The following is an 18222-nucleotide window of genomic DNA, read 5'->3' on the forward strand; positions in this document are numbered from 1 at the left end:
CACCGTGACTACCTTCATAGCCTCTATCTTTGTCCCTGTTTTTTTATGTTTCCTATCCCAAAATGATGTATCATTGCTATGTATTGCAGATGCTGTTGGGCTACACGGGCTTGCTGAAGGTGTGTTCCTGCCCTCCACTGTGCGTGGGGTGGTTGGATACAACGTGCCCATCGCAACCCTTTGTATTTTTTTTTATGCCCTTACAGCGCTGATATTGGAACTCTACAATGTTTGATGTGATGATGTCTACACAATGTCTGCATGACGACCAAGTGACTGTTTTCAAGGCTGTTCCTTGTCTTTACAGACCTGCCATTCCACTCTTGGATTTTTTTGTTCTCTCCACAATTCTTTCTTTTTCTTTTCTCAAAGCTAAAACAAAGTGAAGCGCAACAGAGCTATCACCCCCAGTTACGAAGAAATCATGAGTCAGAAGGAAGTGGAAGGAGTTGTGTCCCCTGCGGACCAGCAGCAGCCGGCGGTTCCCGAGGTGACGGACGTCACTCTGGAGGCCGCTCGCAAACAGAAGATCCACAACTTGAAGTTGAAAACCTCCTGCCTGTCGAACGAGGAGTTCATCCAGGACCTGCATGTGTCCGACTGGAGCGAGACACAGAAACAGAAGCTGCAGGCTGCCCATGAGAAGGCGAATGAACTGCTTTCTGCTGTGGAGGGTGGCACAAGGTGGAACCTCACGGAAGCATATGACATCAAGAAGCTGATGCGCGTGTGCGGACTGCAGCTCTCTGTGCGAGAGCTGTACAAGCCTGAGGATAAGCCACAGTTCATGGAGATTGTGGCACTGAAGAAGACGCTGAACGAGCTGAAGCAACACCACAACAAGACGCGCACTGTGTCGTTTACTGGAACGATTGATAACGCCATTGCGAAGCTGGACAAGATCGAGGATGAAATTCGCCGCTCACAGCTGGATGCGTCTGAAATGGCGCAGGTACCGGTTGCGGTGCTGAAGAACCTGGAAAGCTGCATGAACGTGACCGTTGTGCAAACGGCGCTGCTGGGCAACGAGGAGCAGATCAAGGCACAATTGGCGGCAATCGAGAAGGCCAAGGAGATCCGTAACGTGGCGATAGCCGATGGTGAGATGGCGATTGCGGAGGAGCAGTACTACATCAAGGCACAGCTGCTGGAGCATCTCGTGGAGCTGGTGGCCGACAAGTTCCGTATCATTGGCCAGACGGAGGATGAGAACAAACAGTTCAGCCATATCCAGGACGTGCAGAAGAAGTCGTTCCAGGAGTCGTCCGCAATCAAGGACGCCAAACGGCGTCTAAAGCAGCGCTGCGAAGAGGACCTGAAGAACCTGCATGATGCCATCCAGAAGGCGGACCTCGAAGACGCAGAGGCGATGAAGCGGTTTGCGTCACAGAAGGAGAAGTCTGAGAAGTTCATCCAGGAGAACCTCGACAAGCAGGACGAGGCGTGGCGCCGCATCCAGGAACTGGAGCGCGTGCTTCAGCGACTTGGAACGGAGCGCTTTGAGGAAGTGAAGCGACGCATTGAGGAGAATGACCGCGAGGAGAAACGCAAGGTGGAATACCAGCAGTTCCTGGATGTATGTGGACAGCACAAGAAGCTGTTGGAACTGTCGGTGTACAACTGCGACCTCGCAATGCGGTGCATTGGAATGATGGAGGAGCTGGTGGCGGAGGGATGCAGTGCCATCAAGTCGCGACACGACAAGACAAACGAGGAGCTGTCGGATCTGCGGCTGCAGGTGCACCAGGAATACTTCGAGGCATTCCGCCGTTTGTACAAGACGCTGGGCCAGCTGGTGTACAAGAAGGAGAAGCGCCTAGAGGAAATCGACCGCAACATCCGCACGACCCACATCCAGCTGGAGTTTGCCATCGAGACATTCGACCCGAACGCAAAGAAGTACTCAGATGCGAAGAAGGAGCTGTACAAGCTGCGTGCGCAGGTGGAGGAGGAACTGGAGATGCTGAAGGACAAGATGGCACAGGCACTGGAGATGTTCGGCCCCACCGAGGATGCACTGAACCGTGCTGGCATCGAGTTTGTACACCCCGCCGAGGAGGTGGAGGATGGCAACATGAACCGGCGCAGCAAGATGGTCGAGTACCGTGCGCACTTGGCTAAGCAGGAGGAGGTGAAGATCGCCGCAGAGCGCGAGGAGCTGAAGCGATCCAAGATGTTGCAGAGCCAACAGTACCGCGGCAAGACGGTTCAACAGATTACACAGTAGTCTGTAATATATACATATGGGCCCTTTTTCCACCGTGACTACCTTCATAGCCTCTATCTTTGTCCCTGTTTTTTTATGTTTCCTATCCCAAAATGATGTATCATTGCTATGTATTGCAGATGCTGTTGGGCTACACGGGCTTGCTGAAGGTGTGTTCCTGCCCTCCACTGTGCGTGGGGTGGTTGGATACAACGTGCCCATCGCAACCCTTTGTATTTTTTTTTTATGCCCTTACAGCGCTGATATTGGAACTCTACAATGTTTGATGTGATGATGTCTACACAATGTCTGCATGACGACCAAGTGACTGTTTTCAAGGCTGTTCCTTGTCTTTACAGACCTGCCATTCCACTCTTGGATTTTTTTGTTCTCTCCACAATTCTTTCTTTTTCTTTTCTCAAAGCTAAAACAAAGTGAAGCGCAACAGAGCTATCACCCCCAGTTACGAAGAAATCATGAGTCAGAAGGAAGTGGAAAGAGTTGTGTCCCCTGCGGACCAGCAGCAGCCGGCGGTTCCCGAGGTGACGGACGTCACTCTGGAGGCCGCTCGCAAACAGAAGATCCACAACTTGAAGTTGAAAACCTCCTGCCTGTCGAACGAGGAGTTCATCCAGGACCTGCATGTGTCCGACTGGAGCGAGACACAGAAACAGAAGCTGCAGGCTGCCCATGAGAAGGCGAATGAACTGCTTTCTGCTGTGGAGGGTGGCACAAGGTGGAACCTCACGGAAGCATATGACATCAAGAAGCTGATGCGCGTGTGCGGACTGCAGCTATCTGTGCGAGAGCTGTACAAGCCTGAGGATAAGCCACAGTTCATGGAGATTGTGGCACTGAAGAAGACGCTGAACGAGCTGAAGCAACACCACAACAAGACGCGCACTGTGTCGTTTACTGGAACGATTGATAACGCCATTGCGAAGCTGGACAAGATCGAGGATGAAATTCGCCGCTCACAGCTGGATGCGTCTGAAATGGCGCAGGTACCGGTTGCGGTGCTGAAGAACCTGGAAAGCTGCATGAACGTGACCGTTGTGCAAACGGCGCTGCTGGGCAACGAGGAGCAGATCAAGGCACAATTGGCGGCAATCGAGAAGGCCAAGGAGATCCGTAACGTGGCGATAGCCGATGGTGAGATGGCGATTGCGGAGGAGCAGTACTACATCAAGGCACAGCTGCTGGAGCATCTCGTGGAGCTGGTGGCCGACAAGTTCCGTATCATTGGCCAGACGGAGGATGAGAACAAACAGTTCAGCCATATCCAGGACGTGCAGAAGAAGTCGTTCCAGGAGTCGTCCGCAATCAAGGACGCCAAACGGCGTCTAAAGCAGCGCTGCGAAGAGGACCTGAAGAACCTGCATGATGCCATCCAGAAGGCGGACCTCGAAGACGCAGAGGCGATGAAGCGGTTTGCGTCACAGAAGGAGAAGTCTGAGAAGTTCATCCAGGAGAACCTCGACAAGCAGGACGAGGCGTGGCGCCGCATCCAGGAACTGGAGCGCGTGCTTCAGCGACTTGGAACGGAGCGCTTTGAGGAAGTGAAGCGACGCATTGAGGAGAATGACCGCGAGGAGAAACGCAAGGTGGAATACCAGCAGTTCCTGGATGTATGTGGACAGCACAAGAAGCTGTTGGAACTGTCGGTGTACAACTGCGACCTCGCAATGCGGTGCATTGGAATGATGGAGGAGCTGGTGGCGGAGGGATGCAGTGCCATCAAGTCGCGACACGACAAGACAAACGAGGAGCTGTCGGATCTGCGGCTGCAGGTGCACCAGGAATACTTCGAGGCATTCCGCCGTTTGTACAAGACGCTGGGCCAGCTGGTGTACAAGAAGGAGAAGCGCCTAGAGGAAATCGACCGCAACATCCGCACGACCCACATCCAGCTGGAGTTTGCCATCGAGACATTCGACCCGAACGCAAAGAAGTACTCAGATGCGAAGAAGGAGCTGTACAAGCTGCGTGCGCAGGTGGAGGAGGAACTGGAGATGCTGAAGGACAAGATGGCACAGGCACTGGAGATGTTCGGCCCCACCGAGGATGCACTGAACCGTGCTGGCATCGAGTTTGTACACCCCGCCGAGGAGGTGGAGGATGGCAACATGAACCGGCGCAGCAAGATGGTCGAGTACCGTGCGCACTTGGCTAAGCAGGAGGAGGTGAAGATCGCCGCAGAGCGCGAGGAGCTGAAGCGATCCAAGATGTTGCAGAGCCAACAGTACCGCGGCAAGACGGTTCAACAGATTACACAGTAGTCTGTAATATATACATATGGGCCCTTTTTCCACCGTGACTACCTTCATAGCCTCTATCTTTGTCCCTGTTTTTTTATGTTCCTCATCCTAATTGGATTTATTATTATTGTTTGGGAACAATTTATTGTTTCGAAAAAAAATGATTATGTATGTTCCTTTATGCTTCTTTTTTTCTCTTGAGTGTTTTTTTTTTTTTTTTTTGACTCTTGTGGAGAAGTTTTTATGTATAGCGTCTTGGAAGATAATGATGTGTGTCTCTCATGTTTTTATTGTTCTTGTATCCAAACTTTAATGTTTTTCTTGTAGTGGTGGACCTTTTAATTTTTTGTTGTATTGATCTCGTTTATTGTTTGTTGGTTTTTTTTTGCTCGCTAAACTTTTTTTTTGAATTGTTTGTTTTTTATGTTCTTTTTTCAAGCATAAAAGCTAAAGGTTTTTTTAGCCAGTTTTATTCTCTCGTTTTTTTGTGCGTAGTAAGATTTGCTGCGGTATCATCTTCATTAAGTGATACAAACTAATAGGAGTAGAAAGAAACGATTTTTTCTTTCTTTTTTGATCTTTACGTTGTGAACGATGTCCATGGAATCTGCAAACGGAAATGTCGTCTCTGTACGTCGTAATGGCAGCGACAACCTTGCTCTGTCGGCTTCGTACTTGAATGGATGTCCACGATTTTCCGTGAGTGGACGTGGGACGGAGTTTGGATCTATTTGCAGTTCGCAGTATTCATTTGATACAACGAGGTTTCTTAAGGATGTGATGCGACGTCGTGAGGAAGTGCCTGCGGTGCGGGTATTGCCAAAGACACAACTTCTTGCACAGTTGCTGCTGCAGGAGCAGTCGGAGCGGGAGTTGTTTGTGCACCAGGAGCGTTCCTTCCGTGTTCAGATTACACACAAACGTGAGGAGGATCGTCTAAAGAAGGAGGAACAGCGTCTGCAGCAGCGAAATCGTGAGCGTTTGGATGCGTTGAAACGTAAACAGTCAGAGGAGTTGGCTGCCAAGAAGGAGGTGGTGAGTACCTTCCTTAAGCAGATTGATGGTGAGGTGAAGGAGAAGATCAAACTCGTTTGTATGCTGCAACCCCGCATGAATGTTGCGGCAACAGTGGTGGCGGATGTTAAGGGCGAGAACGGCACCTGCACACTTCTTCCGGAGTTAATGGAAGAGGAAAAGCGTGTATTGAAGGCATTAAAGGCGGAAAGTCGGTATAGTAAACCATCCATGTCTGCCTCTAACATTTCTGATGGCTGTGGGGCCGTTCCGTATTGGATGCGTACATGTGTGGCGGGTTCATTTAACGTTGCCGCAATCCTCCGTGGTGAGCCGTACCGCGCCACAGTGGAGGATGCCATTAAAGTACCAAATGCCGCATTACGCAAACTCATCGTGGTGCGACGTTTGGATGATGATAACAGTGTGGTGGCGTGGGCACATGTACGCGCGGGAAATGATCCACTGGTTCTCGCCACAGAGTTGGCACAACTTCCTCCACCAGAGGAATTGCCAAGTAAGTTGAGTGTTGGTGTGGTGTGGCCAAAGGAGGATATCGCAGAGTTGAACCGCAAGTCAAAGGCGATAACAGCAGAACCGGATCTGGTCTCTGTTTTGGGCGTGTCAAGCGCATCATTGAGCTGCGGGGGTCTCAGCACACATGAGTTCACAAAGAAGGATATTGAGGCTATTGGAATACTCGCATCTGCGTAGGGTACTATAATAGGTACAGATGGATTTATAAATATATATATATATATATATATATATATATATATATACTACAAAAACAAAAATTTTTTATATTAAAAATAAAAAAGAAAAAAGGAGTTTTTTTTTTTTTTGTTTTCTTTGCTTTTCATGTTGGTTTGCCACAATGTATGATTATATGTTTATGATTGTACATGTACTGCATGACTCACCCAATGATAGCATGAAGTCAAGAGAAAAAGGAAGAAAAAGGCACCAAAGGAAGGCAACGAGAAAAATATTAATACAAGAGTTAGAATACAGAGGGTAAAAGAAAAAAAAAGGGGGGAAGGGAAGAAAAATATATATATGAAAAGAAACAACTGAACATTCATGAGACTTAAATGCTTGCTTGTTTGTGCAAGTAAGGGAGTCAGAGAGTGCCTGTGCGCTTAAGGGCATATTTACAAGGAGAAGAAAGTGAAATTTTTAAATGAGTTGATAAATACAAAGGGAATAAAAGAAGTGGAGCGGGTACGTGATATGGCGTAGAAAGGCGGTAATAGTAACGGTATAAGCTGCAGTAATGCTACAATGATAAGAAGAAGAAATCAGTTAATACAATTCGAATAATTCACATTCTCTGGTAAAAAAAAATAGCGGCAAACACCATTCTTATTTCTTATTTTTCTATTCCGCATGGCTCGACTTTTTTTTTCCATTTGTCTGGGTTTTTCTTGCTTGACGCGTATGTTTGTTTTATCTATTTGTCTATCTCTCTCTATCTCTCTTTCCATCCCTCGATGGGTGTTTCTGCGTGAATGGTGCCGCGTTGGCCCCCTTCATGTTTTCCCTGTGCGTGTGTGTGTTTTTTTTTTATTTCTGTGATTTTCATCTTTGTTGTTTCCCCTTTATTATTATTATTATTATTATTATTATTATTATTATTATTATTATTATTATTATTATTATTACTATTACTATTGTTATTATTATTATTATTATTATTTATTTGGTTTCTTCTTCTTCCTTCATTTCCAATTATTTCCTTTTCGCGCCTATTATTACTACTTCAGTTGGTGGGTCGAGAAGAAAGAAAGAAAAAGAAAGGGAAAGAGAGAGAGAGAGAGAGAGAGAGAGAGAGAGAGAGAGGGGGCATCATCGTCATAGTTATGTGTAGGATTGGGGTGGGGATGAGTAGTGGTGAAAAAGAAAAGGGGCAGAAAAGAAAGAGAAAGTAGAGAAAACAATGTCTAGTGGGCAAAAGTAGAGTAGAGGTCCATAACAACACAAGAAGTGAAAGATTTTTTTTCGATTGTTAGCTTTAATGCAAAGAGAAGAAGACCCCAAAAAAAAGTAAAAGGAGGTATTTGATATGCTTTTGCCGTTGCTCTGGTGTATCTTGAACATACATGCATTCATATACAGAGAGAAAGAAAAGGAGAGAAGGGGGGAAAATATTAAAAAAAAAAGGGGGTGATGTGAAGGGGGATCTAGCTGATAGTAGTATCAAGAGTAAAAGATTGATAAGGTGGGAAGCACAGGGAAAGAGAAAATAAAAATAGTATCCGAACAAGCACTAAAAATATAAGGAAAAAAAAAGAAGAATTCAGAACGATTACTGTTGACAAAATTGTTTGTTTATTCATTTATTTGGGTTTTTTTTGTTGTTGGTTATTGCTTTGTGCTGTTCTGTTGATTATTACTCCCTAGCTCTTCCGTCGTCTCCGTGTGCCTGCATTCATGTATATGAGTCGATCTATGTGTATGGACGTATATATATATATATATATATATATATATATATATATATATATATATTTCCATTTATTTTACCTTCATCTATACACATTTACACATATGTATATGCATACATATATGTAAATATATCTATACATATATTCATATATATGTTTTTCAGGCAAAGCAAAAGAAAGGAAAGGAAGGAAAGAATATAAAAAACGATATTAAATTATTTATTTCTGTTTTTTGTTTCCTCTTTCTTTTAATTTTATTCTGCTTTTTGTTTTTTTTTCCCCTTGTTTCTATCAATAAGAATCATTACCTCTCATCAATTCGTGAGTTTTATTTTCCCATGTCTCCTTGTCTCTCTGTGTTTTTTGCGTGCGTGTGTATAGGAAAGAAGTGTGCGTGCTTGTGTGTTTGCGTTTCCCTTGTTTTCGGTTTGTTTTTCTCTTCGTGTTTCAACACACATAAAAAAACGAACGCTTAAATATATATATATATCTTTTCTTTGATGTTTCTTTTGTTTTTCCTCATGTTATCACATTCCTGTAATATTTCTCTCACTTTGTTCTTTTTCTTTCTTTTTCGATATCTTCTCTCACCCATTAACCACATCCGTTTAGTACTGGTGGGTAGTAGTAATAGTAATAGTAGTAGTAGTAGTAGCTTCTGTTGCTGCTGTTAAATAACAAATAACAACAATGGACATGGACGCGTTAACACGGCGACAGGCAGACAAGATTGAGTATGTATTGCGAGACCTCGTACGTGATCTCGAGATTGTCGCATGTCTGCCATTAGATTTAACTCCATGGACACGCAAAGCCTGTCTTGAGGCGGTGCGGAATAATATAACCGCCAATATTACTATGAATAATAATAACAATATCAATAATGATAACATTTCGTCTACAGCCGCAGATATGACGATGATGGATGAAGTAGAAGATGAGGAGCGAATAGCGCGACTGATTTACGATGTGGCCGGGCAGTACGGCGATCCGACAGACGTGGACCGCAATGAAGTTCTCCTGCAAATGACGGAGTTCGCGGAACTTGAAAAAGATGTACTGGAGGCGGCCACAGTTGTGGGAAGTGTGGAGGAGTCGGAGTTAAGTCGACATCATGCACTCTTCCGGGCAGTGCTGGATACACTTCGTGAGGGTGGCTACTTGGAATATACTCATCATTTGAATCAATCGCAACAACACTCTCAGTCTCAATCGCAATCGCAATTGCAATCTACTCAACAACAACAACAAAAAGAGGATGTTGTGGGGCGATCCTCCGCGGCTTTCTTGTTGAACATCACAGATCTCGGAGTGCCGGCACTGCAGCGAGTGGTGGAGGGACTCGTCGGTCTTGTAGCGGCGCGGAATAAAACAACAGTGAATGAAGATATCCACAACTACCGAATCCTGCACGAGGCGGTAAATAAAGAAAAGACGACATCGGCAGATGTAAAGGCATTAAAGCGTGAATATCAGGAAACACGAGACGCACGACGAGCGGAGGTGGCGGCATTGGATGCGGAGATACGACAATTGGAAGAGGAGATTGAGTACACCCGTAGTGTGGTGGCGATGGAACTTAATGCGTTTCTGGATGTAAATAACAAGATGGAGGAGGATCGACGTAAACAGGAGGCAGAACATTTAGAGGAACTGAAAGAGCAACAACGACAAGAGGAAGAGAGACTCGCCGCCATGGTGGCACGTAATCAGGAAGAATCAAACGCACTGCGAACACAACGAGGAAAGAAAGAAGCCGCCGTGAGTGCTGCCATCACGGAATATGATGCGCAGATGACAACTCTGTTAGCTGCCACAAGTGCACTTAATAAAGAGGCAGAGGAAGACACGGAATTGATTGTTGGTCTTGATAAGGAACTCGGAGTACTGCGGACAGAGAAGGGGGAGTATGAACTGGAGAAGTATATAGAATCTATGCGTGATAGACATTATGAGGAAATGGAAGAAAAGGCAAAGAAGCATGCGGCCACTATACAAGCCTGTTTCCGTGCATATATGGCTCGTGTAAAGTTTCTCAAGGCGCAGGCTAGCACAAGGAAGAAGAGAGCATCACAAAAAGTATGAGATGTTCTTTAGACTCTTTTTTATTTTATTTTTTCTTCTTTTTACTTTTTGCGTCTTAGTTCCTTATTCTCTTTTTTTTGTTCTTCTTCTTCTATTCGTATACTAATAGAAGTTGGGGAATGTTTAGATATCAGGGATGAATGAATGAAGAAGGATAAAAAAAAAATAAGGAGGCGATGTACATTAAACTGCTTGACTATGTTGTATCAAGTTCATTCTAAAGAATGATTGTCTATGTTGATGAATGGGTGGAAGAGGGGAATGTCCATCTACATTCATACATTTATGCACACACTCAAAACCACCAACTACTTGCGGTATCATTATGCATTCAAAAAGAAATCATTAAGGCTGGAATAATTCATTTTTTTTTCTCGTCTGTTTATTCTTTTTTCTACATGTTTGCTTTGTAAACTTATTTGTTTCATCCCTCTTTTTGTGTTTATATATATATATATATTGTATAGAAAGGGAAATAAAGAAAGAGGGATTTAAGAGGGATCAGAAAGAAGAGTACACAAGCGACCCTTCACCAGGCCATACACACTCACGCACCCATAGAGAAAGAAAGAGAAAGAGAGAAATAGAGGGGAGAGGAAAAAATAGACGTTAAACTACTCATCTTTTTCTCCTTTCTTTGTTTGATCCCTCTTGTTATTCTTCCTTACCTGTAACACAATAACAATAATAATAACAAGAAGAAGAAATAGCGTTATAAACGCATAGCACACTTTACTCCCAACCCCCATATGTCCGCCCCCCGCATGGCAGCAGCGGCGAAAGAGGGCGAAAAGGCTTTCGAGAGTGGTGAGAAGGTCAGTGCGGAGTTCTTTGCCATAACGTACGGGGCATTAGTGCAGCAAATGATCGCCGATCTCCCGCAGCCCGATAACGTTGAAACCGTAAATCAACAACTGGACGCCATGGGACGTCGTATTGGCGCACGACTCGTGGAGGAGTATGGGGCCCGCAGTGGATCACCGCCGTGTCGGACATTCGCACAGGCCGCAGAGAGTGCCGCGTTAATTGGATTGCGTATGTTTCTAAATATTAAAGCGACCGTGGAGCCGGTGCGGGCGGCGGATACGTTTGCGATTACATTTGCAGAGAATCCACTCGCGTTGTTTGTGGAACTGCCGGAGGGTGTTGTGCGTGATCGGTTGTGGTACTCAAATATTGTGTGTGGTGTGTTGAGTGGGGCATTGGCGATGGTGGGATTTGTGGCGGATGTGGCATTTGTGCGGGATACACTCCGTGGTGATCCCACCAATGAGTTACTGCTTACTTTTAAGGGAAGAGAGAAGGAGACATTTCAAATTGAACGATAAATGATTATAACGATGATGATGATGATGTGAATTGTTTGCGTTTCTCTCCGTTTGCTCTATTGTTCTGTATATGAGTATTAGTGTGAGTATATGTGATTGTACGCTTGAGAAGGAGAGGGAGAAAGGAAGAGATGGTGGTATAGGTGATATTATTAGCGTTTTACATTAAATCTCTGCAGTGATGATGATGATGATACGAAGAAGAAGGAGGGATCGTGATTAGACGTTGTTAGGCATTGATGGTATTCGTTTTTGTTGTTGTTGTGGTGGTGGTGGTGGTGAAGAGTTTCATTATCTCTTTGTTTGTTTGTTTTTGTTTGTTTCTATTTGCTTTATGTTTCTCCCTCTCTCTCTCTCTCTTTCTCTCATGCATTACTTACATGCACATATATGGAAAGAAAAAAAAAGGGATATATATCTCTCTCTACATATGAACATATATTTTCTTTAGTATTGTATTATTATTATTATTATTATTATTATTATTATTATTATTATTATTATTATTATTATTATTATTTTGATTGTTCCACTATTCTTATTGGATTTCTTCTTTCTCCCTATTCTTTTCTGTTTCACATCTCTACAATCTTTATCCCTATTTCCTTTCCATCTCCGCACATATTTCCATCATTTAATGGAATAGCCATTTCCACCCACACAAACACACAAAGAGAAAGAAAGAAAAAAAAGAATAGAAGAAATAACAAGACAGGAAAATGGAGTATCGCCGTAAGTCTGCACGATTGCCTAAATCCGCAGAAGAAAAAATACGCTGGCGGCGTGTTATTATCATCATTGAGCACTGTCCTCTCACAGTTGTGCGTACGGATTACGGCTTTGAGCTTCTCTCTGAGAAACACCGTTCCCATCACGCCCGCAGTGGGGCCGATCCCGCTGAATGGCGTCCAGACGTTGTCCATCAATTACTTTTACATCTCCTCGACTCCCCGTTAAATCGTGCGGGTTTACTGCAAGTGTTTCTTCGCACAAAGAAGGGTGTGGTGATTGCGGTGGATCCACGACTGCGTGTACCGCGGCATATGCGACTTTTTGAAAAGATGATGGTATCGTGTTTGTACAAGATGAAGGTGCGGGCCGCACACGGGCACCTCTCACTCTTACGTGTGGTGCGAAACCCCGTTACGGATCACATTCCGGCAAATTGTACAATAATTCGTGTGGAGAAGGACGGGGATGAGGTGCCGGATCTCTATGCATTCTGTGCCAAGTGCGGTATCGCCGATGAATACAAGAATCTTAATAATAATAATAATAATAATAATAATAATAATAATAACAGTGGTAGTAATAGTGGTAATCACTACAATAATGATGAGAAACCTGCCGCGGTGGGTTCTTCTACTTCTACTTCTTCCACGGCGAATCCAACAGAAACACATTTCGCCCAAAAACACCGTGATGCCGCTGCGGCGCGGGAATTCCGTCCATTTGCGTTTGTGATTGGTGGAATGTCGAAGGGTGATGTGGAGGCAGACTACGCACCAAAAGGGCAAGTGAAGAGTATTCGCTTGAGTGAGAGAAGTATGTCGGCCGCTGCAGCCTGCAGTGCGATTGTACACGCATTTGAAGAGGAATGGCTGCGGGAGGATAATGAGGCGGAGTAAATATGAGTGAAATCTTAACAAATAACAACTGTGCTGTTATTATTATTATTATTATTATTATTATTATTATTATTATTATTATTATTATTATTATTATTATTATTATTATTATTAGTGTGGGTAGTGCTGCTGGTGGGATGAATAGTAAAGAGAGAATGTGGGAAAAAAAAAGATAATGCGTTTGACGTTGTGGCTTGATGGTGGTGTGAGAGAGGTGGTGAGACTAAGGAAAAAAAGACAAAAAAAGAAAGCGAAAAAAGTTGACTAATACCCGTTTAACGAAAACTCCATGGTGAGATTTTTTTAAAAAAGAAAAAAAAGAAAAGAAAGACATAGAAGAAGAAGAGGAAGAAAGTATATATATATATATATATATATATATATATATATATATATATATATATATATATATGCATGATCTCTCTCTCTATCTCTCCCTCTTTGTCTCTGACTGTGTAAGTGTATATGTGTCTTTTCAACAACAAAGAAACAACAACAACAAAAGGAATCATGTCCTTTTGTTTTTTCCTGCACTAGTATTTTATTTTAATACTCTAACACTCCATTTGCTTCTTTTTTTTCTTTTTCTTTTGTTATATTTCCTCTCACTTATTATAATTTCCCCTTTACTTCCTAAAGGGGGAAGCCGCGCCACTTTCTCGCAACGACGAGGAAGGTGGGGACGTGCTCACTCTTAACGTGAGAAAGGGTGTGTGTTTGTGTTTGTGTTTGTCTGAAGAGAGAAATAAGTGATAGTGAGTGAAGAGGGATTAAAGGAGAGAGCACGCCGCACCCCAGATATCTCACAAACGGAAAAAAGGAATTAAAGGAAGGAAACCAACACAGTAGAGAGGCAGAAAAAGAAAAGCCTAAAAAGGCAGAAAAAGAGCAAAAAGGAGAGTGAGAGTCAACCAATTTGGATAGAAAGAGGAAAAACGAAGAAAAAGAAAGGGTGTAGGCACTCACACACATACACACGAATCCACCATAAAACATTCAGTGAAAATACATAAACAAAATAGAGATTTGCTGGTTGTAAAGAAAGGTGGGGAAGAGAGAAAGAGAGTGAGAGAGAGTAGAAAAAAAAAGTCCAACCCGTACTATTAGTATTAGTAGCAGTAGCTGTATTAGTATTAGTATTATGGGTGGCTGCTACTCCAGTGACCGAAAGATAAGAGGAAATGTACCATCATGGAATCGCCTACAACAGGCTGATAAGAAAGACACACCACAATCAACATCGCTATCATGTACAGCGACGCCGCATACTAATAATAATAATAACAATAATAATAATGATAATGATAATAATAATAATAATAATAGTAATAATAACGGAAACAGTGATAATAATAATAAAGCCCATCATCAACAACATAATCAACATTGTGAGGCACAACGTCGTGAAAGTACCAAAACAGGAACACCCACATCCTCACCGGAAGAACGAACCACAGCTCCACCACTCCCCACATGGGATTGGCCCAAACTCACTATTGTTACGGAGATGAACACAGATGGGGAAGAAACAAAACTAACGGCCAATTCATTTGTGGATGGTAATAAGTATGCGGCCACGCCAGTAGTGGCGGTAACTCCATTCGCCGCCAGAGACTCCCGCATGCTTGCCGTCTCAATATTTCAGGAACGATTTGGGAAACATGAACACAACGGCGAGGCAGAGAAAACCGGCGAGTCCACACAAACGGAAAATAACAGCAATAACAATGGCAATGGCAATAGCAATAGCGATGGTAGTGGTAGTGAAGTGAAGGAAAAGGAAAAAGAAAAGAAAAAGAATGAAAAACATCACCATCATCATCATCAACATCAACATAGTCTTATGCAAGACACACCACTCACACAAGATGGAGTATCGGCTGTTGTACCGCTCTTGAAACCAAAAGGAACGCGGAAACTATCTTTAGATACCACCGCTCTGGAATCATCACCGAGAGAATCTATGGATGAGACCATGCAGCCGGATCAAGGACAAAATATAAAAGCACTAGCAGAAGAAAAGAAAGAAAAGAATAAACATGATGTTAATACTACTAATAAAGGTGAGAATAAAGATGTTAATAATAATGGTGGTGATGATGTTGTTAAAGGAGACGAAGGGGAGGATGCGTATAGTGCAGTGGAGGAGAAGAAACCAACCCCGTTAAGGATGGAAGAGTTTTGTGAAACTCCCAGAACAGGAAAGCAACACTTTTTTATATTTCGCCGCAGTCAGAAGGATCCTAGCAATTCTGAGAAAAAGAAAGAAAAAGGGAAAGAAAAGGAAAAGGAAAAGGAGAAAAAATCTACAAAGAGCAGTGTCGAAGAAAAGCCTGTAGAAACTGAACCAAAATCCCCAACACTAACACGTGAACAGGTTATTCAAGTCGGTTGGCAACGACTCCAAGAACGTCTCGGTGAACTCAAACTTGTTGAACATCGTGTAAAAGATGATGGGAATTGTCAGTTCCGTGCCATTGCTCAACAGTTGTTGGGATCTGAGGAATATCATGAACTCGTTCGTGCACATATTGTCACGTACATGAAAAGTGTGCGGGATCGTTTTGATTGTTATTTCCCTAGTAAAGAAGAAGCGGATAATTACTATAAAGAGTTACTGCGACAGGGAAGTTGGGGAGATGAACTGACACTCCGCGCGGCTAGTGATAGTCTCTTTATTAATATTCACGTACTCTCATCAGAGCAGCAGAACTTTTACATTACATATCGTCCTGGTACGGATGCACCACCACCACCGGCGTTTCTCATTGATGTAGCGACAATTCGAGAACATCATCAACATCAACGACAACAACAACATCAACATCAGAACTCCGTTTCTTTGAGTCATCTAGGAAATGGAGTCGTAGATGATATTGGAGAAAGTTTTTCCAGCTTTAGTGGGAGTCCAAATCAATTACCTGTATCTGCAGCTATAGAGTCCGTAACACCACAGCAAAACACAAAAACGGAAGATAATGATGATAGTATTGTGGATGCATGTGCCCTTCAGCGTTGTTTACAACGCAAATTAGCCACCTCCACTATTCATACTGCAGCTACACCTGTTGTGGATAAACCCATGAATAGTGGTTACTTTGCTACCGGGCCTAATGGAAGTGATTCACGTCTGGCGTCTGATATTATTGGATACACAACACCGGGTGATCCACCATGTCGAATGCCAATAGGTGTAGGAGCTAGTGGTATAGATACAGGTATTGACGATAATAATAATAACCATAGTCATAATAAGAATAATAATAATAATAATAATAATAATAATAATAATAATAATAACGGTGGTGGTGTAGATATGAGTTTTGAACCTGCAAGTGTTTCAGTGGGTTCTGTGAATAATTCAACGCAGGAGGCGCATTTACTCTCGGCTTCTCAGGACATTGCCAAGTTCTATGCGATGGGGGCAGAGAAGATGGATAGCACGAAACAGCAAAAACTCATCGTTCTTATACCAAGTTCTACCATTGTAACCAATACTGAAATAGATTCCCAAAATTATCATCATCATCAAGATAGTGAACAGCACCCGCGGCAGCAATTCGATTCATCGGAATCTGTACAAAGTTTACCCTCCGCCCCACTTGGTCCAGTAAGTAGAAGTTTTATTTTATTTCCACATGGCACTAAAACGAATAATAATAATAATAATAATAATAATAATAATAATAATAATAATAATAATAATAATAATAATAATAATAGTGTTGGTAGGCCTGGTAGTGGATGTGATCAAATGCCATCTCGCACACATTCACCTCAATTCTCATTTGATTTGGATACGAGCAATGTCAATGGTTTGAATGGCTTTTACACCGCACCAGAAGAGGACCAACGGGTTTGCTTTACCTTTGAAGCACACTCCGAACCAATTGATGTATTTCTCTCTTATTTATCACCGGTGCATTATAATGCCTTAAGTTTGGCGGATTGCCATCTTTCCTCTCAAACACAAACACAAAATCAAAATGAATATAATCAACAACAACAAGAACTAAAAGAAGTCTCCAGTGGTGGAGTTATGCCACGTCCGTGTAGTTGTGGTGCCCTCGAGCCCGACGCCACAGTGCCGTTTTTAAGGAAAAGTCTCTCCGCTAATGCCATTTGTCAGCGATGAGTAGCGGTTTGTGTGGTCAGATCTCCTTTCGGGCAAAAAGAGAGAAGAAAGAAGAGAGAAAAAAAAGAAAAGAAAAGAGAAGTTGTTTTGGAAATGATAATGGAGAGGGGAAGAAAAGGGAGGAAAGTAAGTGATTACGTAGCCGCGAGAATGAATGGGGCAGAAAAGGGGAGAAAGAAAAACAAAAACAAAAACAAAAAACGAGAAGGCTGGAGAAAGGACAAAAAAAGAGGAAAAATAATCTGTAGAGGAAAAATAAGTAAATTTATTTTTGAAAGAATTGACTAGTTGCTCCCATATAAATATATATGAGAGGAAAAGAAGTAAAGATCCTGAGATGTTATTTTTGTCTATTCTTTTTCTTTGTTTGGTTGTTTAGTTTTAGTTTTAGTTTTGGTTTATATTCATGCTTCCTTGAACAATTTCCCTTCGTAACTATTTTTATTTTTATCATTGTTCTTTTTTTTTTCCTCCCTCTTGGTAGTATTGCATTGTAGAGGCGAGTGTCTTTTTGCGTGTAGAGTCCTTTTTGCATCTTTTTTTCTTTACCATTGTATATATATATATATATTATATTATATACGTACATGCACTCTTGGTGACTTCTTTTCTACCACTATAGGTATTACTATTATTACTACTTCTATTCATTTACGAAGCAGAAGTGGAGTTTTATTTTTCTTTTTTTTTTTTTTCTTAAGGCTAGTTGATATTATTATTATTATTATTATTATTATTATTATTATTATTATTATTATTATTATTATTATTATTATTATTATTATTATTATTATTATTATTATTATTATTATTATTATTATTTAATCCCCCTCTACATGGTATGCGTGTTTCTATAAGGTGTACTGTTATTCCTATGTTTTTATTTTCTTTTTGCCTTTCACAATAAATTGTATTTCGTTATCTCTCTATATCTTCCTCTTTTTAATGTCTATTTCTCTGTGTGGACTGTATATGTATTCATATATATGTCCATATATATTTGAGTAGGAAAATAGTAGTAAACTTCTTACCCACCAAGAAGAAGTGAACATAACCAAAAAAAGAAAAAGGGAAAAGGAAACGGAAAGAAATAGAGGTAATAAGACTAAATAAAAGAAAAT

General features: G+C 42.3%; 7 protein-coding genes across 7 annotated transcripts; all 7 read left to right on the forward strand.

Moving 5' to 3' along the window:
• Nucleotides 1–787: 787 nt before the first annotated feature.
• On the forward strand, nt 788–2227 carry LSM04_004786 (Paraflagellar rod; the record flags this gene model as incomplete). Its single annotated transcript, XM_067336147.1, has 1 exon — nt 788–2227. One exon carries the CDS (start codon nt 788–790, stop codon nt 2225–2227), a length of 1440 nt encoding a protein of 479 aa, XP_067188112.1.
• An 818-nt stretch (nt 2228–3045) lies between these two features.
• LSM04_003485 (Paraflagellar rod) lies at nt 3046–4485 on the forward strand (the record flags this gene model as incomplete). Its single annotated transcript, XM_067336158.1, has 1 exon — nt 3046–4485. The coding sequence occupies one exon, from the start codon at nt 3046–3048 to the stop codon at nt 4483–4485; it is 1440 nt and encodes a 479-aa protein (XP_067188105.1).
• Nucleotides 4486–5058: 573 nt separating this feature from the next.
• LSM04_005614 (uncharacterized protein) lies at nt 5059–6192 on the forward strand (the record flags this gene model as incomplete). Its single annotated transcript, XM_067336169.1, has 1 exon — nt 5059–6192. The coding sequence occupies one exon, from the start codon at nt 5059–5061 to the stop codon at nt 6190–6192; it is 1134 nt and encodes a 377-aa protein (XP_067188115.1).
• A 2423-nt stretch (nt 6193–8615) lies between these two features.
• On the forward strand, nt 8616–10010 carry LSM04_009274 (uncharacterized protein; the record flags this gene model as incomplete). Its single annotated transcript, XM_067336180.1, has 1 exon — nt 8616–10010. The coding sequence occupies one exon, from the start codon at nt 8616–8618 to the stop codon at nt 10008–10010; it is 1395 nt and encodes a 464-aa protein (XP_067188135.1).
• A 749-nt stretch (nt 10011–10759) lies between these two features.
• Nucleotides 10760–11338, forward strand: LSM04_004552 (Transport protein particle (TRAPP) component; the record flags this gene model as incomplete). The annotated part of the gene is made up of 1 exon (XM_067336191.1): nt 10760–11338. The coding sequence occupies one exon, from the start codon at nt 10760–10762 to the stop codon at nt 11336–11338; it is 579 nt and encodes a 192-aa protein (XP_067188111.1).
• A 719-nt stretch (nt 11339–12057) lies between these two features.
• On the forward strand, nt 12058–12966 carry LSM04_000909 (Ribosomal biogenesis; the record flags this gene model as incomplete). The annotated part of the gene is made up of 1 exon (XM_067336205.1): nt 12058–12966. The coding sequence occupies one exon, from the start codon at nt 12058–12060 to the stop codon at nt 12964–12966; it is 909 nt and encodes a 302-aa protein (XP_067188096.1).
• A 1141-nt stretch (nt 12967–14107) lies between these two features.
• Nucleotides 14108–17101, forward strand: LSM04_003989 (OTU domain; the record flags this gene model as incomplete). The annotated part of the gene is made up of 1 exon (XM_067336216.1): nt 14108–17101. One exon carries the CDS (start codon nt 14108–14110, stop codon nt 17099–17101), a length of 2994 nt encoding a protein of 997 aa, XP_067188107.1.
• Between the last annotated feature and the right edge of the window lie 1121 nt (nt 17102–18222).

The sequence above is a fragment of the Trypanosoma melophagium genome (genome assembly GCF_022059095.1).
Source record: "Trypanosoma melophagium isolate St. Kilda chromosome Unknown ctg4segment0, whole genome shotgun sequence".
Classification (NCBI taxonomy): Eukaryota; Euglenozoa; class Kinetoplastea; order Trypanosomatida; family Trypanosomatidae; genus Trypanosoma; species Trypanosoma melophagium.